This window comes from Mastigoproctus giganteus, chromosome 5 (genome assembly GCF_048544385.1).
Source record: "Mastigoproctus giganteus isolate SK-2022 chromosome 5, ASM4854438v1, whole genome shotgun sequence".
NCBI lineage: Eukaryota > Metazoa > Arthropoda > Arachnida > Uropygi > Thelyphonidae > Mastigoproctus > Mastigoproctus giganteus.
In genome coordinates this window covers 158,456,194-158,476,012 of record NC_143579.1, presented here as the reverse complement: position 1 = coordinate 158,476,012, position 19,819 = coordinate 158,456,194, and the positions used below count along the sequence as shown (strand labels likewise).

At 40.8% G+C, this 19,819-nt stretch overlaps 1 protein-coding gene across 2 annotated transcripts in view; it reads left to right on the top strand.

The window, feature by feature from the left end:
* Positions 1-19,819, top strand: part of tws (protein phosphatase 2 regulatory subunit tws) — a 533,883-nt gene that overhangs the window by 465,676 nt on the left and 48,388 nt on the right. For both annotated transcript variants that reach the window (XM_090373490.1, XM_090373489.1), the window contains one exon: positions 17,729-17,852. In XM_090373490.1, coding sequence (XP_090229616.1) covers positions 17,729-17,852 — 124 coding nt within the window. The remainder of the gene's footprint in view (positions 1-17,728; positions 17,853-19,819) is intronic.

Below are 19,819 nucleotides of genomic sequence, written 5' to 3'. Positions count from 1 at the left end.
GATCTGCTCTGAATTGAAAGACCAAGGAGTGACAGCTGTGAAAAGAATATCGAGACGAAAGGATGGGAATCTCGTCCCTACCCGAGTTCTTATCCTCACGTTCAATACCCCAAGGCCTCCAAGTTCCATCAAGGCAGGCTATCTAAACTGCCCAGTGAGGATTTACATCCCAAACCCACTGAGGTGTTTTAGATGCCAAAAATACGGCCACTCACAAACATCTTGTCGTGGTAACCCTGCCTGTGCTCGATGTGGTGTTAAAGACCACGAGAGCAAGGAATGTTCAGCTTCAAAACCGATCTGTATTAATTGCCAAGGAGAGCACCCCGCCTATTCTCGAGCATGCCAGCGGTGGAAGGATGAAGAAGAAATCCAAAAACTGAAAACAGAGCTGAATATCTCCTACCCAGAGGCCAGAAAACGTATCGAACCAATAAATAGCGGGAAACCTTCCTATGCTCAGAAGGTTTCTGCCAAGTGCACTATCGGTACTCAAACTGAGATGACTATACCACCGAAAGAGTCATTCACTCCGATTGCACGCTATTTATTAAATTCACAAAAGCCCACCAAAAAAACACAATCAGTTGCCACTCCTATATCCGTACCTCCTAGTGCTCCACCACTACCAAAACCAAGTGGTAAAAAAGAGCAAAAACGTTCTGAAGAGTCACCCGTAATACCAGAAACAATGGATGTAGAGAACAAGGAGGTACAGGATGAATCAGTCTTGGAACTCTTTGCGGAGGAAGAAATGGACACGGGACATCGTCCATTCTTCCCCAAAAAAGACAAAGCCAAGACTGATAAAAGTAAGCCCTCAGCACCTCGGAAGCCGCCTGATGGACCCACCAAGCCAAAATAATGGCTAAATTCCTACAATGGAATTGTCGTGGATTCCGGCGAAATACTGATGACATCAAGGCCCTCCTGCAAAAGCACGAGCCAGTTTGCTTTTGCTTGCAGGAGACTTATCTAAAGGCAAATGATGATCCCACCCTGCATAACATCACAATCTTTCGTAAGGATAGAATTGCGGATGGTCCTGCTCATGGAGGAGTGGCTATCCTTGTGGGTAATCAGACCCCAGTTCAGCCCTTGCTAATTACAACCAGCATAGAGGCTGTTGCAATTCGCCTTACAGTGGGATTTTTAATAACGGTCTGCTCTATTTATTTGCCACCTGGGACTGACATCTCCCAGGCAGACCTTGATGATCTTCTAACGCAGCTGCCTCCCCCTTTCTTACTTCTCGGGGATTTTAACGGACATAACACCTTGTGGGGTAGTGCTAACATCAACGGAAGGGGACGAGTCATAGAGCGTATGCTCAATGACAATGACCTTTCCCTTCTAAATACTGGAACAAACACCTTCTTCCATATGCCTACCCGTACTTTTTCTGCCATTGATCTCTCTATCTGCTCCCCTTCTCTACTCCCTTCACTCACCTGGGAAGTGGAGGAGAATCCATACGGAAGTGATCACTTCCCTGTGATAACCTTGTTACACAGTGGGAGACCGTGTCTTCCTTTTAGGTTACCACGGTGGAAGTTTGATCAGGCTGACTGGAATGCCTTCCAACATCAGGCAAATTTTGAACTCAGTACAGTCAGTCAGGAGCCTATCAATGACGCAGTAACGTACATCACAGAAATCATTGTCCACGCAGCTGCTACTGCTGTCCCAAAAACATCAGCCCGGTTTCCACCATTTCCCAAACCTTGGTGGAATTCACAATGCACAGCAGCCAAAAAGGCTCAAAACAAAGCGTGGGGGAAATTTCGCCGATATCCTACCACGAACAACCTTATAGCCTTCAAACGTGCACGAGCCAAAGCACGCTACATCCGTCGTCAGAGTCAAAAGGAATCGTGGATCCGTTTTACATCATCTATTAACCAGTCTACCAACTCTAAGGTAGTCTGGGATAAAATCCGGAAAATGAAGGGAAAATATACATCCCACCCTTCTTCAATCTTAGATTATAATGGATGCGCTATTGCAGATCCAACTGCAATAGCCAATGCTCTTGGGGAAACATTCTCCAACATCTCCGCAACATCCTCATACTCCCCAGAGTTCCTGGTCCTGAAACATAAACTGGAAAGAGAAGCACTTAATTTTAAGTCCAAGGGCCTCTATCCCTACAACGGGGATTTTACTATTCAGGAACTGAAAAGAGCCCTCGCTCTTTCCAAAGCAAGTGCTGCTGGACAAGATGGCATCCATTACGACATGATTAAACATCTTTCACCAAAATCTATGGATTGTCTGCTCTTTCTGTATAACAGAATCTTTACTGAAGGGCAGTTTCCGGATTCCTGGCGAAAGGCAATCGTTCTTGCCTTCCCTAAGCCAGGAAAGGATCCAAAAGTCACCACCAACTATCGTCCTATTGCTCTGACTAGCTGTCTGTGCAAAATCCTGGAGAGAATGGTTAATTCTCGTTTAATATGGTACTTAGAATCAAATGACCTTCTCTCCAACATACAGTGCGGCTTCCGAAGGAACCGGTCCACTCTGGACCATCTTATTAGATTGGAAGCATCCATCCGGGATGCTTTCCTAAAACGTGAACACTTGGTGTCGGTGTTCTTTGACATGGAGAAAGCGTATGACACAACTTGGAGATTTGGCATCTTGAAAGATCTGCATAGCCTTGGCCTTAGGGGGCAACTCCCCATTTTTATTAAAAACTTTTTAGCCAATCGATCTTTCCAAGTTCGTGTGGGATCCTCACTCTCTCGTTCCTTCAGCCAAGAGGAGGGAGTACCACAAGGATCAGTACTAAGTGTCACGCTTTTTGCCATCAAAGTGAATTCCATCACAGAACAACTTCCTCCAACTGTAAACTGTGCCCTCTATGTTGATGACTTTAGCATATTTTGTCAGTCATGCAACATGAGGGTTATTGAAAGACAACTGCAGAAAGCTATTGATCGCCTCAACTCCTGGGCTCTTGCTAATGGCTTCAGGTTCTCGCCGGAGAAGACCGTTTGCGTACACTTTTGTCGTAAGCGTAATCTTCATCCTGAACCTGAATTAAAGCTCGGACAAAATGTAATTCCAATAGCAGCGGACACAAAATTCTTGGGACTCGTATTCGATAAAAAGCTGACCTTTCTGGATCACATCCGTCAACTCCGCACAAAGTGCACAAGAGGGCTAAATATTCTGCGCTCTCTTTCCTCAACATCTTGGGGTACGGATCGATGCACCCTACTACGCATATATCGTGCACTTGTACGATCCAGACTGGATTACGGGTCCCTGGTATACAATTCGGCCAGAGACAGTGTACTTCGCTGGCTCGATCCTGTCCATCATCTGGCTCTCCGTACCGCTATTGGAGCATATCGCACATCTCCTGTCCAGAGCTTATACGTCGAAGCAAACGAACCGCCATTATTGCTTCGACGTAAGCAGTTGTCTCTAAACTACGCTCTAAAACTGAAATCCCTGCCAGACCACCCTACGTGGCTAACCGTTTTTGAGCCGCGATGGGAAAATTTGTACAACACCCGTAAGACTGCCAATCGTCCTTTTGGTATTCGTGTCCAAGAGCTACTCAAAGAACTTAATATAAAGGTAGACAGGGTTGCCCAAACACCAAAGCAACCCCTTCCACCCTGGCATGCTCATGTCCCGGCATGTGACTTGTCCCTTAGAAATTGGGGTAAGTCGGACACTCCATCGTCTGTCTACCTGCAGCTTTTTTCAGCACACCGAGCTGAACATTCTGACTTCGCGCCAGTCTACACAGACGGCTCGAAGGCGGAATCATATGTGGGATCTGCTGCTGTCTTTAGAGACACTACTACTTCGGAGCAGATTCCTTCTGAATGCAGCATATTTACTGCAGAGCTGCACGCTATAAAGTTAGCCTTGGATCACATTAGTGAATGCCAATACCAACGGTTCATTTTATATTCTGACTCTCTCAGTGTGTTACAGGCTTTAATATCCGTGAGGTATAATCCTCACCCGGTTCTGTCTAGCATTCAGCAGAAGATTCACGTTCTCCATGATCGCGAATATGACATCCGCTTCTGCTGGATTCCCAGCCACATTGGGATTAGGGGAAATGATTTGGCTGACACCGCAGCCAAATCAGCAATCCCTAATAATAATCTCTGCCTGTCAGTCCCCTATACAGACTACAGGCAAATAATACACGAGAAGATACATTCCCAATGGCAGGAGTTGTGGAATGGACAGACTGGGAATAAACTATACCGTATAAAGCCTTTAATTGAACCGTGGCAGTCTAGTCTGCGCAGGAATCGTAAGGAGGAAGTTGTTCTTGCCCGGACCCGCATAGGACATAGTCATTTGACACATTCGTTTTTGCTGAGGGCTGATGACCCTCCTATGTGTGTGTCCTGTGGCACAATTTTAACGATCAGACACCTTTTAATTGACTGTCCAGATTTTAGCAGCACTCGTTCTACCGCTTTTAACCATCTGACTGAGCCGTATACACTCAGTCAGATTTTATCCGACAATGACAACATGTCTGCTGTTTTTAGCTATTTTAAATCGATAAAAGTTTTTAATTGTATTTAAAATTTATGTTATTGTTACGTCTTTATTGATTTATTTTTTTATATCTTTGTTATTATACATCTGGACATGGTGGCCTAACTACTTAGGTCACTGAATGTTTTAATTTTTTTTTTTACATATGACCGGTATTTGGCGCATTATAGCCTCAGCTGCTTATGCGCCAATAAAACTCAAATCAAATCAAATCAACCCTGGGGGGGGGGATTTCAGTGGCTACCACCCATTATGGGGATCTACTAAATTGAATAGGCATTGCTCACTACACAAACATCATTTGCCAAACCGTGCAAGAAACGGAGCCCCCGGGTGCCAAGCGTTTCCGTGGCCAAGTGATTATTGTGCATATATCGAGCGTTTTTCTTCCCACCATCTAAGTTTTCCTTTGTTTTCTCTTGCAGTTATTAAAATTTTGTGTTAAGTAGCTCTAGTTTCTTATAAGAAGAGAGCCCAGAAGAAGGAAATCACCTTTTTCTTTAATTTAGATAGATTTACTAACTGTACTAACTCTACGCTTGGCCACAAAGCGGCACTGCTCCTGCCTCCCCCGTGGCGGGGCCGGTAACCTGGGCGGTAAAGAGAAACCCCCAGGGCGAAAAGGAGCCATAATGGATAAAAATAATTATCCACCATTAGAGCCTTCGAGCTCAAGAACAGACAATTATATTAATCATGACCCCAATCACGACTTAGAAAATGATCATCCAAAGAGACCGAAGACTAATCAGATGGAGCAACCCTGCCCATCCTTTTTAATTTTCCACTCCCTTACTAGTCAGCCAATGAGCAAACTGTCCCTTCGTAATACAAAAACATCTCGAAGGTATTGCAGGATCTCCTAAGACTGTCAAGAGATTATAATCAGGGACATGCTAGTGGAAACTACGAACCACAGGCATTCAGAGAAACGCTTACAGTTAACAAACATTGCGGGTATTCCGGTAAAAATATCTCCTCACGCAACCCTAAATTCAACTAAGGGTGTCATATCCAGTTGGGACCTGTTAAATGTCACAGAGGAAGAAATTACCCAAGAGCTGCAGGGACAAAATGTAATTCAAGCAAATATGAATAATAACTAAAAAAGATAATCAACTTATCCCAACCAGAAACATTATTCTCACGTTCAATACGCCCAACTTACTCTCCTCTATAAAAGCAAGTTATTTACTTTGCCGTATCCACCCGTACATTCCCAATCCTTTAAGATGTTTTAAATGTTAAAAGTATGGCCACTCACAAACTGTATGCAGAGGAGTTCCTGTCTGCCCCAACTGTGGTTCCTCGGGTCACATACAAAGTGACTGTACGACTACAAAAATGACCTGTCCAAATTGCAAAGGTGATCATCCTGCCTATTCCAGAAGTTGTGAAAAATGTAAAACTGAGAAACAAATAGTAAAATACAAAGTTGCGAACAAAGTCAGTTACCCAGAAGCGAGAAGACTAGTGGCACCTACTATGAATAAAAATATTTCCTATGCTAATGCAGTTAAAAAATACCAAACAGTCTCTACACAAACTAATGTCACAGTTCCTGCTAATAATTCAATTTCAGATTGGACTAGAACTGTCCTCTCTGAGGAAAAACCAAATGTACGTAAACAACAACAACAACCCAAACTCTCAGACCAAGCAAATAATACTCCTCTCACAATACCAGCGGAATCTCCTCCTCCAATGAGAGCTACCACACCATGTATTAATGACTCGAACGAGTACAATGAACAATTGTACGGAGAAATAGAGTGGGCTAGTAAATCGGAATGTCTTATAATGGGGGATTTTAACTTCCCAGATACTGACTGGAACTTGTGGGTTGGTCACTCACACACTAGTCAGACTTTTGTGGATTTATTGGATGATTGTTTTCTGCAGCAGCATGTTCGAGAGGCAACCAGAGAAAGTAATACTCTTGATCTGGTTATCAGCAGTGATCATTCGTGTATTAAGAATTTGCAGATAAAGGAACCACTAGGTGGCAGTGATCATTCGTGTATTAAGAATTTGCAGATAAAGGAACCACTAGGTGGCAGTGATCACAGTGTACTGATGTGGGATTTACTTAAAGATTTAATTACCATCAGGGGTAAAGGAAAGGGTTTTTGCTTCCGTAAAGGTGAGTACAGTGGTCTCAGACAGTTTTTAAATTCTGTACAGTGGGATCAACTCACGATGTTACCAACAGTAAATTCTAAGTGGGAAGCATTCAGGGAATTAATCGTGGAAACTACTAAAAGTTTCATACCTTTTAAGAAATAATGTTCAAGGTTTAGTCCTAAATGGTTATCTAATGAACTAATGAGACTCATAACAGAGAAGGAAAATGCATGGGATGCATATAAATTATCAAGCGACTCAGAAGCCTATGGCAGATATAAACTAGTCTGTAATCAGGTCACAAAAGAGGTTAGGCAGGCGAAGGCAGATTACGAGAAATCCTTGGCAAAAGATTCTAAGAAAAACAGCAAGGATTTCTTTACTTATATAAACTCTAAAAGGAAGGGGATGAATCTGATTGGTCCACTTGACATCAATGGCTCGACTGTTGATGATCCTGCTCAGATAGCAAACAAACTGAATGAGTATTTTGCATCTACATTCACACATGAGGAATTATTAAGGTTTGAAAATGGCAGAAGGTTATCAGATTGTAGCAGGATACTTAATGATTTTGTAATAACTGAGAGCAAAGTGGAGGAGAAATTGTTGAAGTTAAACATAAGAAAAGCACCTGGAGTGGATGGGATCTATCCAGTTATATTAAAGGAGGCTGAAAAGCAACTAAGCAAACCCTTAGCCATAATTATGAGAGCATCCTTGGACTCAGGGGAGGTTCCCACGGATTGGAGATGTGCAAATGTATCCCCAATTCAAAAAGGGGGATCGAAGGGTGACACGAGTAATTACAGGCCAGTTAGTTTAACTTCTGTTCCGGGTAAAATAATGGAGTCACTGGTTAAAGATGCATTGCAGGATCATCTAGAAAAGACTGCAGCAATAATTCAGACACAGCATGGGTTTGTTAAGGGAAAGTCTTGTCTGACAAATTTGATTGGTTATTATGATGTGGTTACAAAGGAACTGGATGCAAAAAATAATTTTGATATCATATATTTGGATTTCAGGAAAGCTTTTGACACTGTTGCGCATGGAAGACTATTGTACAAATAGGAGCAGAATGGTATTAAGGGTAAGTTGCTACAATGGATAAAAGGATGGTTAAGTGGGAGAAGACAGAGGGTGGTAATCAATGGGTGCTGCTCTTCGTGGACTAATGTTATTAGTGGAGTCCCACAGGGTTCAGTGTTGGGTCCACTGTTGTTTTGTATATTTATCAATGATATTGATGAAGGTATATCAGGCTTAATGTCGAAGTTTGCAGATGATACAAAGGTTGACAGGGTTGTTAATGACAGCAATGGCAGTGTGCTACTGCAACAGAATCTAGATAATTTGGGCAGATGGGCTAAGATGTGGCAACTGAAGTTTAACCTTGACAAATGCAAAGAACTGCATATGGGTAAAAGTAACCCTAGAGAAACGTACCAACTGTGTGGTACTACACTTACGGTGGTAGAAAATGAAAAAGACCTGGGAGTAATTGTGCAGTCAGATATGAAGTTTTCTGAGCAATGCAGACAGGCTGCCAGGGCAGGTCATGGGGTTTTGTCAATGATATATAGGAATTTTGCTAGCAGGGAGAAGGAGGTGATTGACCCTCTGTATAATGCAATGGTCAGGCCATGCCTTGAGTACTGCGTACAGGTCTGGAGGCCTCATTTTAGGAAGGATGTAGATTTACTTGAGTGTGTACAGAAAAGGGCAACAAGATTGGTGAGGGGAATGAAAGGTTCCTCTTACCAAGAGAGGCTTAAGTTCTGCAAATTGCAGTGGCTGGAGACTAGGCACCTGCGCGGTGATCTGATTGAGGTATATAAGGCCTTGAATGGGTTGAGCTCGCTGAATTCTGATGGGATCCTTCCACTTGTTCAGATTACGAACCTAAGGGGGCATAAATCCAAATTAAGAAAAGACAGATGTAGATTAGATGTGCGGAAATTTGCCTTTAGCCAGCGGTGGTTAATTGCTGGAACAAACTTCCATCTGTCGTTGTGGAAGTTGACAGGTTAAATAAATTTAAGGAGAAACTGGACAGGCATTTGGAGGGAATGGTGTGATTTTTTTTTTTTTTTTTTGGCTGATGCTGCATAAGCTCATACACTTGCTTTCTTGCATCACTTGCCATTACTACTACTATTACAAATTCAAATATAATGAAAAATATTCGAGACACAACCATCGACATAGATGGCACATCTATACAGGAAGATCCTCTTTTAGAAATCCATGCCGAAGAAGAAGAAATGGACACTGGTCGGCCTGTCTTCCAAAAAAAAAAGACAGAAATGGGAACGCCAGAAACCAGTCACTTTCAAAAAGTAGTCAGGATCAGCTCCATCAACTAAACACAAATAATGCCTTGTATTTTTCAATGGAACTGCAGAGGCTTTCATTTCAATACAGATGACATCCAAGATCTAATTAATCGATTTTCTCCAGTTGCCCTTTGTCTTCAGGAAACTTATTTAACTTTGCAAATTTCTACTTCGATAAAGAACTATTGCCTTTATCAAAGGGATCATAATACAACAAATGCTGCCCATGGTGGTGTAGCAATCCTGATAAATTCAAAGATCCCAACTAAACATATTCCACTTCAAACTGAATTATATGCACAGTACATTATATGCACAGCTGTTGCTGTGCATATAATGCTCCATATTGAAATAACATTAGTATCAATCTACTTACAGCCAAACCATACCTCTTGTTTAAAAGATCTTGAAGATCTCCTTTTATAGATATCTCCACCTCTCTGTATGTTAGGGGACTTCAACGGGCACCACCCCTTATGGTGCGATCCTAAATTAGATAAACGAGGTCGACTCATTGAGAGCCTCATAGAGGCAGTAAACCTCACTATACTCAATATGGCACACACACACACACACACACTCACTTTCAGCTCCCAAATGGACATACCTCAGCCATAGATCTCTCCATTTGTTCTCCATTACTGGTCCCGACCCTAGAGTGGTACGTTTTAAATGATATAATGGGTAGTGATCACTTCCCAATCGTATGCAACCTATTAATAGCACAGGCTCCTCCAGCTCAACCCTGCAGAAAATGGAAATTTGCCCGAGCAAACTGGGCAAAATTCTGGTCATCAATGTCTTTTAATGAGGAAAAAATCCGTCTCCAGCCTATTGATGATGTGACAGAATACATCATGTCACATCTCCTAAATGTGGCTAAAGAAACAATACCGCTATCAAATCCCTCAGTTCGTAAGCATTATAATTATTGATGGAATGAGCAATGCACAAAAGCCGAAAAAGCAAAAAATAAAGCCTGGAATTTGTTTTGGCAATATCCAACAACACACAATCTAATAAATTATAAGAAGTCAAAGGCAAAAGCACGTTTCATACAAAGGCAAGCCAAGAAAGAATCCTGGATCCGTTTTGCATCAAGCATTAACAAAAACACTGACACCAAAATAATATGGAAAAAAATTAGACAGCTTTCTGGTAAGTTTCCTACCGTACCTTCACCAATTCTGTCCTGTAATGGGCAAGATCTATCTAGTCCTTTAGATATCGCAAATGCTTTGGGCAACACATTTGCTGAAATCTCAGCGGCAGCAGCTTATACTCCACTTTTCCAAAGAATTAAAAACACTGCAGAACAGCACTCTATTAATTTCCAAACTGCCCTCCTTCTGCCGTATAACAAACCCCTACAATATTCCGAACTCTTGCATGCTACCGGAACAGCCCACAATGGTGCTGCCGGACCAGATGGAATCTATTACATCATGCTACAACATCTTGATGACAAAGCTTTGCGTCTCCTTCTGCTCTTTTACAATCGTATTTTTCTAGAAAATGTCTATCCAACTTCTTGGCATCATTCTACTGTGTTAGCATTCCTAAAACCTGGAAAAGATCCAACCAATCCCCATAGCTATAGACCAATATCCCTCTCAAGCTGCCTCAGCAAAATTCTAGAAAAGATTATCCACTGTCGACTCGTCTGGATCATTGAGTCAGAACAGTTAATGAGCAATACTCAGTATGGCTTTTGTCAAACAGGTCATGCCTGGACCTTATGGTTAAGGCTGAATTTGCCATTCGTAATGCCTTTATTAAGCATGAACATCTAGTAATGGTTTCCATAGATATAGAGAAGGCTTTTGATACCACCTGGTGGCATGGCATACTAAGAGATCTTTACTCTCTTGGTCTGTGGTCTCTTCCTATATTTATAAAGCATTTTCTACACACTAGATCGTTTCAAGTTCGATACCAACATGCCCTCTCTGCAACTTACATTCAGGAAGAAGGTGTTCCACAGGGATCAGTACAGAGTGCCACTCTTTTCGCCCTAAGAATAGATTCTATCACTAAACAACTTCCAAATACTGTAGAAACTTACCTTTATGCAGTCATTCCAAAAATATGAGATCTATTGAATGACAGCTTCAGATATCATGAAATTAAATACAGCAATGGGCCAGCCTTAACGGCTATAGGCTTTCGCAGCAGAAAACAGTTGCTATCCATTTTTGTAGACAACACAAATTTCATGTGGATCCTGAACTTCACATCTCTTCTCTAATATTTCCATCCCAGTCACTAGTAACATTAGATTTCTAGGTTTAATCATGGACAACAAGCTAAATTTCTTAGAGCACATTAAAAAGGTACGTACTGCCTGCTTAAAAAAGATAAACATACTCTGATCTTTATCTGCACAAACGTGGGGTGCAGATCGTACCTCCCTTCTTCGATTATACAGGGCATTAATCAGATCCAGTCTATTATGGAGCTCCCATTTATGACTCTGCCAGAAAGAGCGCATTACGCTGGCTTGATCCAGTTCAACACAGTGCACTGAGGATTGCACTTGGCGCATTCAGAACATCGCCAGCACATAGCCTTTACATTGATGCTCACGAGCCGCCACTATCTTTATGTAGGAAATTGCTATTGCTGAAGTACTCTGTCAAGATACAAAGTTGTGCTTCGCATCCGATTCAGCCATATCTTTTCAATCCACCATTAGAAAATCTGTACAGAAATAAACCTAGCATAGTAAAACCAGCTGGTCATCGCCTTCTTGAACTACTGCAGGTTTGGAATATATCCATCCATTCCGTACAACAAGTCGCCACTTGTACTCAACCACCATGGGTTCAAACTCCTATACCGACCTGTGACACTTACCTCTGTCAGTGGGGAAAGAATATTTTGCAATCATCAAATATCAGACAAGTTCATGCTGTTCACACTCAAAAATATATTGATTTTTTACCAATATACACAGATGGCTCTAAATCCAATTCAAAAGTTGGAGCAGCTGCAGTGTTTCCGAATACAATTGTATCAGCAGCCCTTCCTTCTGGATTCAGTATCTTTTCAGCTGAATTATTCACAATTAAACTAGCTTTAAAAAATCTCTCTTCTGACTGCTCTTTAAAATCAGTAATTTTCACGGATTCCCTCAGCTCAATCAAGGCTTTGTGTAGTTCCTCAGATAAATTTCACCCTGTTATAAATGAAATTAGAAATTTATTACTAAAGATTAAAGAATGCCACCAATTGGTCACCTTCTGCTGGATACCAGCACATTCTGGTATTTTTGGCAATGGACAGTCTGATAAATCTGCAAAAAACCCAACCAGCTTAGATTTAACCAATATCCCTGTTCCAGCCTCAGACTATGCACCAATGATTCTTGCTGCATGCCTATCAGAATGGACAGCACTATGGCAGTCCCAAAATAATAAACTCTTTCAGATTAAACAGGTTCCAAAAATCTGGCTCTCCAGTGTCCGGACATCAAGACGAGAAGAAGTAATTCTTTCAAGAGTAAAAATAGGTCATACTTACCTGACCCACCTTCATTTACTCACAGGAGATGATCCACCACAGGGTCCACATTGCTATATAAATATGACTGTTAAACACATTCTCATTGACTGCCCCTATTATCAACAAGACAGAATTTCAACCCTGCAATCACTGGTTATCCTTCAACAACCAATAACTCTTGAGAATTTGATTGGTGACAAGGCCAGTATATCTAAATCTTTCGGTTTTCTGAAGCAAACTGGAATTTTTAATCTTTTCTGATTAAGGACATTTCAGACAGTACGATTCTTTCTCTTTTCCTTTAATATAAACGAATAGGCGCATTATAGCCAAAGTAGCTTATTCGCCATGAAACTCCCACAACAACAACAACAGCAAGAAATGGAAGTTCTCTCGAACCAACTGGGTCAAATTTCAGTCAGGTGTCACTCTGGATGAGACATTTATACGAACACAGTTGATAGATGAAGCCACAGATAACATCACTTCATGCCTACTATCTGCAGCTAAGTGTTCAATTTGATTGTCAAATCCCCAGTTCCGATGGCACCTGAACTATTGGTGGAATGAAGAATGCACAAAAACAGAGCAGTTAAAAAATAAAGCATGGAATTTTTTCATTAGATCCCCAACCACAGCAAATCTTATCAACTACAAGAAATTAAGGGCAAAAGCATGTCTCATTCAGCGGCAAGCCAAGAAGAATTCTTGGATTAGGTTTGCATCTACTATAAATAGAAACACAACTCCTGGTTAATATGGAAGAAAATTAGGCAGATTTCTGGAAAATTTCCAACCACCCCTTCGCCAATTCTTTCATGGAATGGGCAAGAAATCTCTGTTCCTGAGGACATAGCAAATGCCTTGAGCAAAACCTTTGCCCAAGTTTCTGCAGCATCAATTTATTCTCCAGATTTCCAGAAAATAAAGACCGATTCAACAATCTGCCATCAACTTTCGAATCTCAGTTTCCCTTCCACATAACCAGCCTCTTCAATATTCTGAACTTCTACATGCCATTAAAACAACACGCAACAGTGTCGCTGGGCCAGATGAAATATCTTATATCATGTTACAAAACCTTGGTGACGAAAAATTACAAATCCTGCTGGTCTGCTATAACCGAATATTTCTGGAAAACATTTATCCCAGTTCTTGGCATCATGCCACAGTTCTTTCCTCTCTCAAACCTGGAAAAGATCCTACCAGTCTTAACAGTTACAGACCTATTTTCATATCCAGTTGCCTCGTTAAATAACTTGACAAAATAATCCATAATTGTCTTCCTTGTATTATCGAAACAGAACACCTAATCAGTAATCATCAGCATGGCTTTCGTAAGAACAGGTCCTTCTTAGAACTCATGATCAAGGCTGACTCTGCAATTCGTAATGCCTTTGAAAAAAAATGAACATCTTGTTATGGTTTCCATAGACATAGAGAAAGCATTTGATACTACCTGGCATCGTGGCATTCTCAGTGAGACCCTTGACGTGGGCACCTGTACGAGGTGAGGGGACCTCCCAGTGATGCTGCTGGTCTTCCAGATTAGCATCACTGGGATCGAACGCCCATACCTTGGTTCCAGGGTTTGTTTGTTTCTTTCTTTGTTTTTTGGTTTTTAGGAGCATTAGCAACTAAGGCCATATTGCTCCGGGGATATGCGGTGGTCATTCCCTGACCTTTCCGCATCCTCCGTATTTGGTGGTGACGGGCTCGAACCCCGGTCTAATCAAGAACTATACACTGCTGCTCGTTCCCACCTGGCTACAGAGGTGTCTGGTTCCAGGGTGACATCATTGGAATCCGCCGTGTGCAGTTGTGCACCGCGAGTCGTAGAAACTTGAAAAGGGGGATCCTCATGGTTGAGGGTTCCCAGCCTTGATACACCACTTTGGACCCTGCTTCAACAAGACAGGCCGACCGGGCTAGCCGAGTGGGTAAAGTACCTGCCCGGCAACCCAAAGGTCGTGGGTTCGATTCCCGCCTCGGGCTTGGATCAAAGTACTGCAAAAAACCTTGGGAGGTGCAATATGGCCACAGAAGCCGATGCACCAACAACTACCAAATCAAAAAAAAAAAAAAATCAACAGGACAGGTGGTCCCGGACCAGCCCGACTGGGATCGATCGGCGGGTGGTTCTTACTGCTTGGGTCAACTGCATTCCAATAAGTCTCCCTCCCTTTGGTCCTGGGACAGGATCAAGGCTTATTGGAAATGTGGGTATGGTGCTCCTAAACGAACTTGCCGTCCCATTCGCAGTACCTGCTAGTTCATGAGTAGGGCTCCATGGTGGGTAAGGTATTTAGCACATCGGAAATTTTTATCTTACTCCTATGAGTATTATAAATTCTAATTCTTCTGGGGCCCCAACAAGACCCCTACCTAATCGAGATCATAACACAGAAAATACCTGTGTAAAAAGAGCCAGAACTGAGGATACACCACCATCAGTGACACCGCTCTTCCTCCTTCTCCATTCCACCAGAGAGCAGTCATATGGGAAAATGACACCCTTCTTTATCCAGAAAGGATTAGAAGGGTTGTCAGGATCACCTAAATCTGTAAAAAGACTGCGTTCTGGCAACCTTTTGGTCGAAGCTTCCACTTCAAAACAACCGGCAAAAATTCTGAACTCTACATCTATAGGGGGAATACCTATCACCGTAACCCGTATTCCAAACTAGATAGCGTTAGTATAGTATAGTATAATATTATCAATTAATCAGTAAAATCTATTAAACGTGTTAAACTTCGTTGTCAATTAAATTGTACTTTTAACTAAATATATATAACGACTTAGATTACAAACGTAACATAATTAATTAATACATAACTTTATACGGAAGTTATATAAATGGAACTCGTAGATAATTAATACTTGATACTGAAAAATATATATACCGTTATAACTGTGTTGGGATACAAGTTTAGGGTTGTAATTTTGTACTGAAATAGAAATTTTATTGAAATTAAATCGAAATCATGACTCAGACCAGAGCAGCAATGCAAAGGCTCAAGCTAATGGGACTGCTGTGGCTCAGAGGAGAACTGAGGGTGGCAGTTGCCCTCTGAATCGCAGCCTTTTAAAATGCACTACTTGCATGATGTTTGTGGAGCAGTCAGGTACGGGACATGATATTGCCATGGAGGATGTCTTTGTGTGTGTGTGCACAATGCAAGGAGTGTAACGAAATCAAGCAACAACTCAGCGTTGTTATGGGCCTATATGAGAGCTTGAAGGACAGGGTGGATGCCCTCGAAGGAACTAAATTAAGGGGCCCATCAAGCTCTCAGCTGCCCACATCAACGCCAGAGCTTGTTCATCACGCAACAGAGCAGCAACCCTCAAGGCAGAATGCGCTGGTCCCACAGGAACTAGAAGTTGTTGGTGACTCTCTTGTCAGGGAAACGGGGAACATGCTTTGTAAAATGGATGGACTGGGGTATGTCTGCCAGGGGCAAAGGTTGATGACGTTGTAGAGCGGATATCATCTTTTAAGGTGATATCTGCTCTATCACCTTAAAAGGTGATATAGTTGTACACGTTGGCACTAATGATATCAAGAGTAGGAGACCGGCAGGATTACTTAACAAGTACAGGTCACTGTTGAAAAAAAGCCGTGAATTAGGGTTGAATTTGAAAGTGTGAAATGAGACACAGCATGGATAGTTTTGTAAAGTTAAAATCATGTGTCACTAATTGGTTAGTAAATTTGACTCACTCAGAATTGCTAACTTAGTCACTGATGAACTGAATGCTGGATTAATCATTTTAACTTTGTTTACTTGGCTTTCAAAGAATGGACAAAGAATTTGATATGCATGAAAGCTTTCTGGAACACTTTAGAATCACAGTGAAAATCCTTAGATGGATTGCAAGATAGCTGTCAGGAGGCAGAGGGTTGAAATTAATAGTTTTCCAAGTTTGTTACTGGGATCACTGCTGTTTTTAATTTTCCTAAATGTCATAAATGTATGTATGCAGGGTGTGATGTCAGAATTTGCAAATGATGTTAAGATCAGTAGAGCACTTAATGTTCGGTGCTGAGCAGAGTTTGTTTAGGGTGACTTAGACTTCAGAGATGGTCTGAAAATTGGCAGCTGTTTTAATACAGCAAAATGCAAATTCTTATACTTGGGGAATAACAGTCCCAAAATAACTTGCACATTTGGTGGAGCTGAATTAAAAGCAGTTGAGGAAGAATGGGATTTGGGAGTTATGACAATATCTCACGTATCATTCTCCAAGCACTGTAAGCAGGTGGTGAGGAAAGTCCGTGGGTTCCTTTGATAATTTGTGGAGACTGCACCAAAAAAAGGCAATGAGCTTTTTGAATCAGTCCAAACACCGTTCAAGAAGGCAGCATGCCTAGTCAGATCAGCAAAAAGAACACCCATATTAGGAAAATCAAAATGTAGGCTACAGAGCTCAGAAACTAGATACCTTAGAGGAGACTTGATTGATGTGTGTGAGGCTGTGAGAGGTGAAAGTCAAATGAATGACAGTGGAATTGCACTGTTATAAATGATTCCAAAACTAGGGGACGTAAATTCAAATTACAGGGATTATAGGTTTAGTCTGGATTACAGGAAGTTTTCTTTTAACCAACAAATTGTTAATTACTGAAATTTATTATTACCATGGGTGGTTGAAGCTGATAGTTCAAGATTTGAAAGTCATCTGTGTATACATACACCAGGTGAGGAGGGAATCAAATGGGTAGTTCATTGTATTTCCCTAATTATCTATTATTTTTTTAAATTTTATTTTATTTAATCTGACGCCCCTCAATCTAAATTACATGAAGGGACTTACATCGTCAGAACAAATTCTACCACTGTAATTTTTATATAATAGACTATGATCTCTCTTTTTCTGAACTGGGCGGAAAAATTACTCCTCTCTTCAAGTATTCCAACAGCTGGTTCAAATTTATCACACTTCATTCTCTGAATACCTGCTACTATTCAGAGAACTAGAAGATAATGTTCTGAATTGAAATCAAAATGTTTTGTATGTACATACAACAAAGATTTTACAGATATGCACAATAGCAAAAATGGAATTACTGTTTTTCAGTGGGAGATGAAAGTCCATAGGAAAAGCTGTTCCATTCTAACCAAGCCAGTATTTTGTATCATGTGTGTGTATATGTATGCATGTGCAAGCTCATTCATGAGTAATCTTATTTGCCTCAATTTTTCTTATCTTGTAGCTATATAATGACAGGGTCTTACAACAACTTCTTTCGAGTTTTTGATCGCCATACCAAAAGAGATGTTACTCTAGAAGCCTCAAAAGAAATAGCTAAGCCAAAGACAATTCTAAAACCAAGAAAAGTAAGTGTTTTTTTTTTTTTTTTTTTAAGAGTTTATTATGTAAAATATATTTCTGTAATTTTGGTCCTGAGAAAGTGAAAGTGAGCCATTTCCTTAGTATTTTACAGCTCATTCTTTCAGCTCTATTGAGATCACTTGCAAATTCTTTGGTTTATGATCTTGACAGTATTGCAAAGTATTTTTGCAACATTATGGATGTCCAGCTTTTTTTAAAGTAGGGGTGCACTTTCATGATACAACCCTTCTTATAGGTATTAGGAGTTTGTTCTCAATTTTGTTGCAATATTTTTCTGCTGCTAGGAGAGGGGGGTACCTGGCTGCCAAACATTCTACAGCCATTTTGATCCTAGTGCATTCTCAGAAGCACCTTCCCAGTAAGCAATTTTTCTTCTGTTTAGTTTAAACATTAGCATATTTAAGTTACATCAAGTTCAGAAGATTTCTCCGTTACAAGCAATAAGGGAAATTAGGAAATGAAAGACATGTTTCCTTTATTTTTTGTTTAACTAACCCAACTTAACTCCCTATTTTGCCACTCATGGCATTACTCCTGCCTTCCTTTGATAGGGGCAGTAAACTAGGGGGGGGACAACTCTCAGAGACAAAAGGGGTACAAATCTACACTAACCATTTCTTGCGTTTAGAGCCAGAAAGTTCCCAATGACTCGATCACAAAGCCAACCATGATGTGTTTGTGTGCTTGTTTGTGTTCTTTTCCAGTCCCTATCCAAGAGACTGGAAAAGAACACAAACAAGCTGGAACCTCCAGCATTAATGATTCTTTGTCAGCACACCTTGTGAACAAGCTCTCCCCTTTTATCATTCAAAAATGCCTTAAAAATACAGCAGTATCACCTAAAATGATGAAACCTCTCAAATCAGTAGATTTACTAATAGACACTTTGGGCTATTATTAAGACTCTCTTCATGAAGTGAAATTTCAATTAAGCACACCTTGTGAACACAAGCTTTCCCCTTTCAGAAATGCTTTGAAAATGCAGCAGGTTTGCCTAAAATGGCAAAATATCTCGAATCAGGAGATAATATACTCTCTGAAACTACTATTAAAACTCCCTTCCTTAAGTGAAATTCCATTTCAAGTCACCCACAATACTGAATTCTTCCAAGGGAGTGATCACTGAATGGAATCTGTTAAATGTTTCGAAAGAAGAAAAGATCAGAATCTACAAGATGAAAATGTAACTCAAGCAAAAAGAATCATGATATGAAAGATGGCAACTTAGTTCCAACATGTAACATAATCTTAACCTTCAGTACACCAAATCTACCAGAATCGATCAAACCAGGTTATTTCAACTGCCGTGTTTGACTCTTTATCCCAAACCCCCACAAGTCTAACTAGTTTTTAGTTGTGATGCAACATGTCTAACCTGTGTGCATCAAACTCATACACACACACAGAATGCAAGGCACCAACTCCACATACAAGGTATGGTTGTTAAATAATAAGAATGCACATGCAGCCACTACACACCAAGCACCATCTGTGAAACAAGCACACAACAGTTGCCTTGAACTTTCCCTACTTGTCTGCCAAGTCACATTCCAACACACTCATTTTCTTTGCAGTGAGACTGGTTTTCATTACCTTGTGTTTTTGCACTTTTCCGGAAAAAAGACAGACAAAAGTATCAAATAACAAATCCACCTCAAATATTTAACAGAACTAACGAAAACACCAGCTGAAAGTTACAAGTTGTTATGTCAATTTTATGGGGAAGATACTATGTCAAGAGCTCACATGTTTGAATAGTATAAACGATTTTTAGAAAGAAGAGAGAATGTGGAAGACGAAAAAACGGGCCATCTGGTATCCATGAAAACTAATTAAAATGTGGACCAGCTAAGAACAGTGACAGAAGTAATCATCATTTAAGCATTAGAATTGTTGCATCAGAACTCAATGTTCACAAAGAAACAGTTTGACTAAATTTTAACCTAAAATT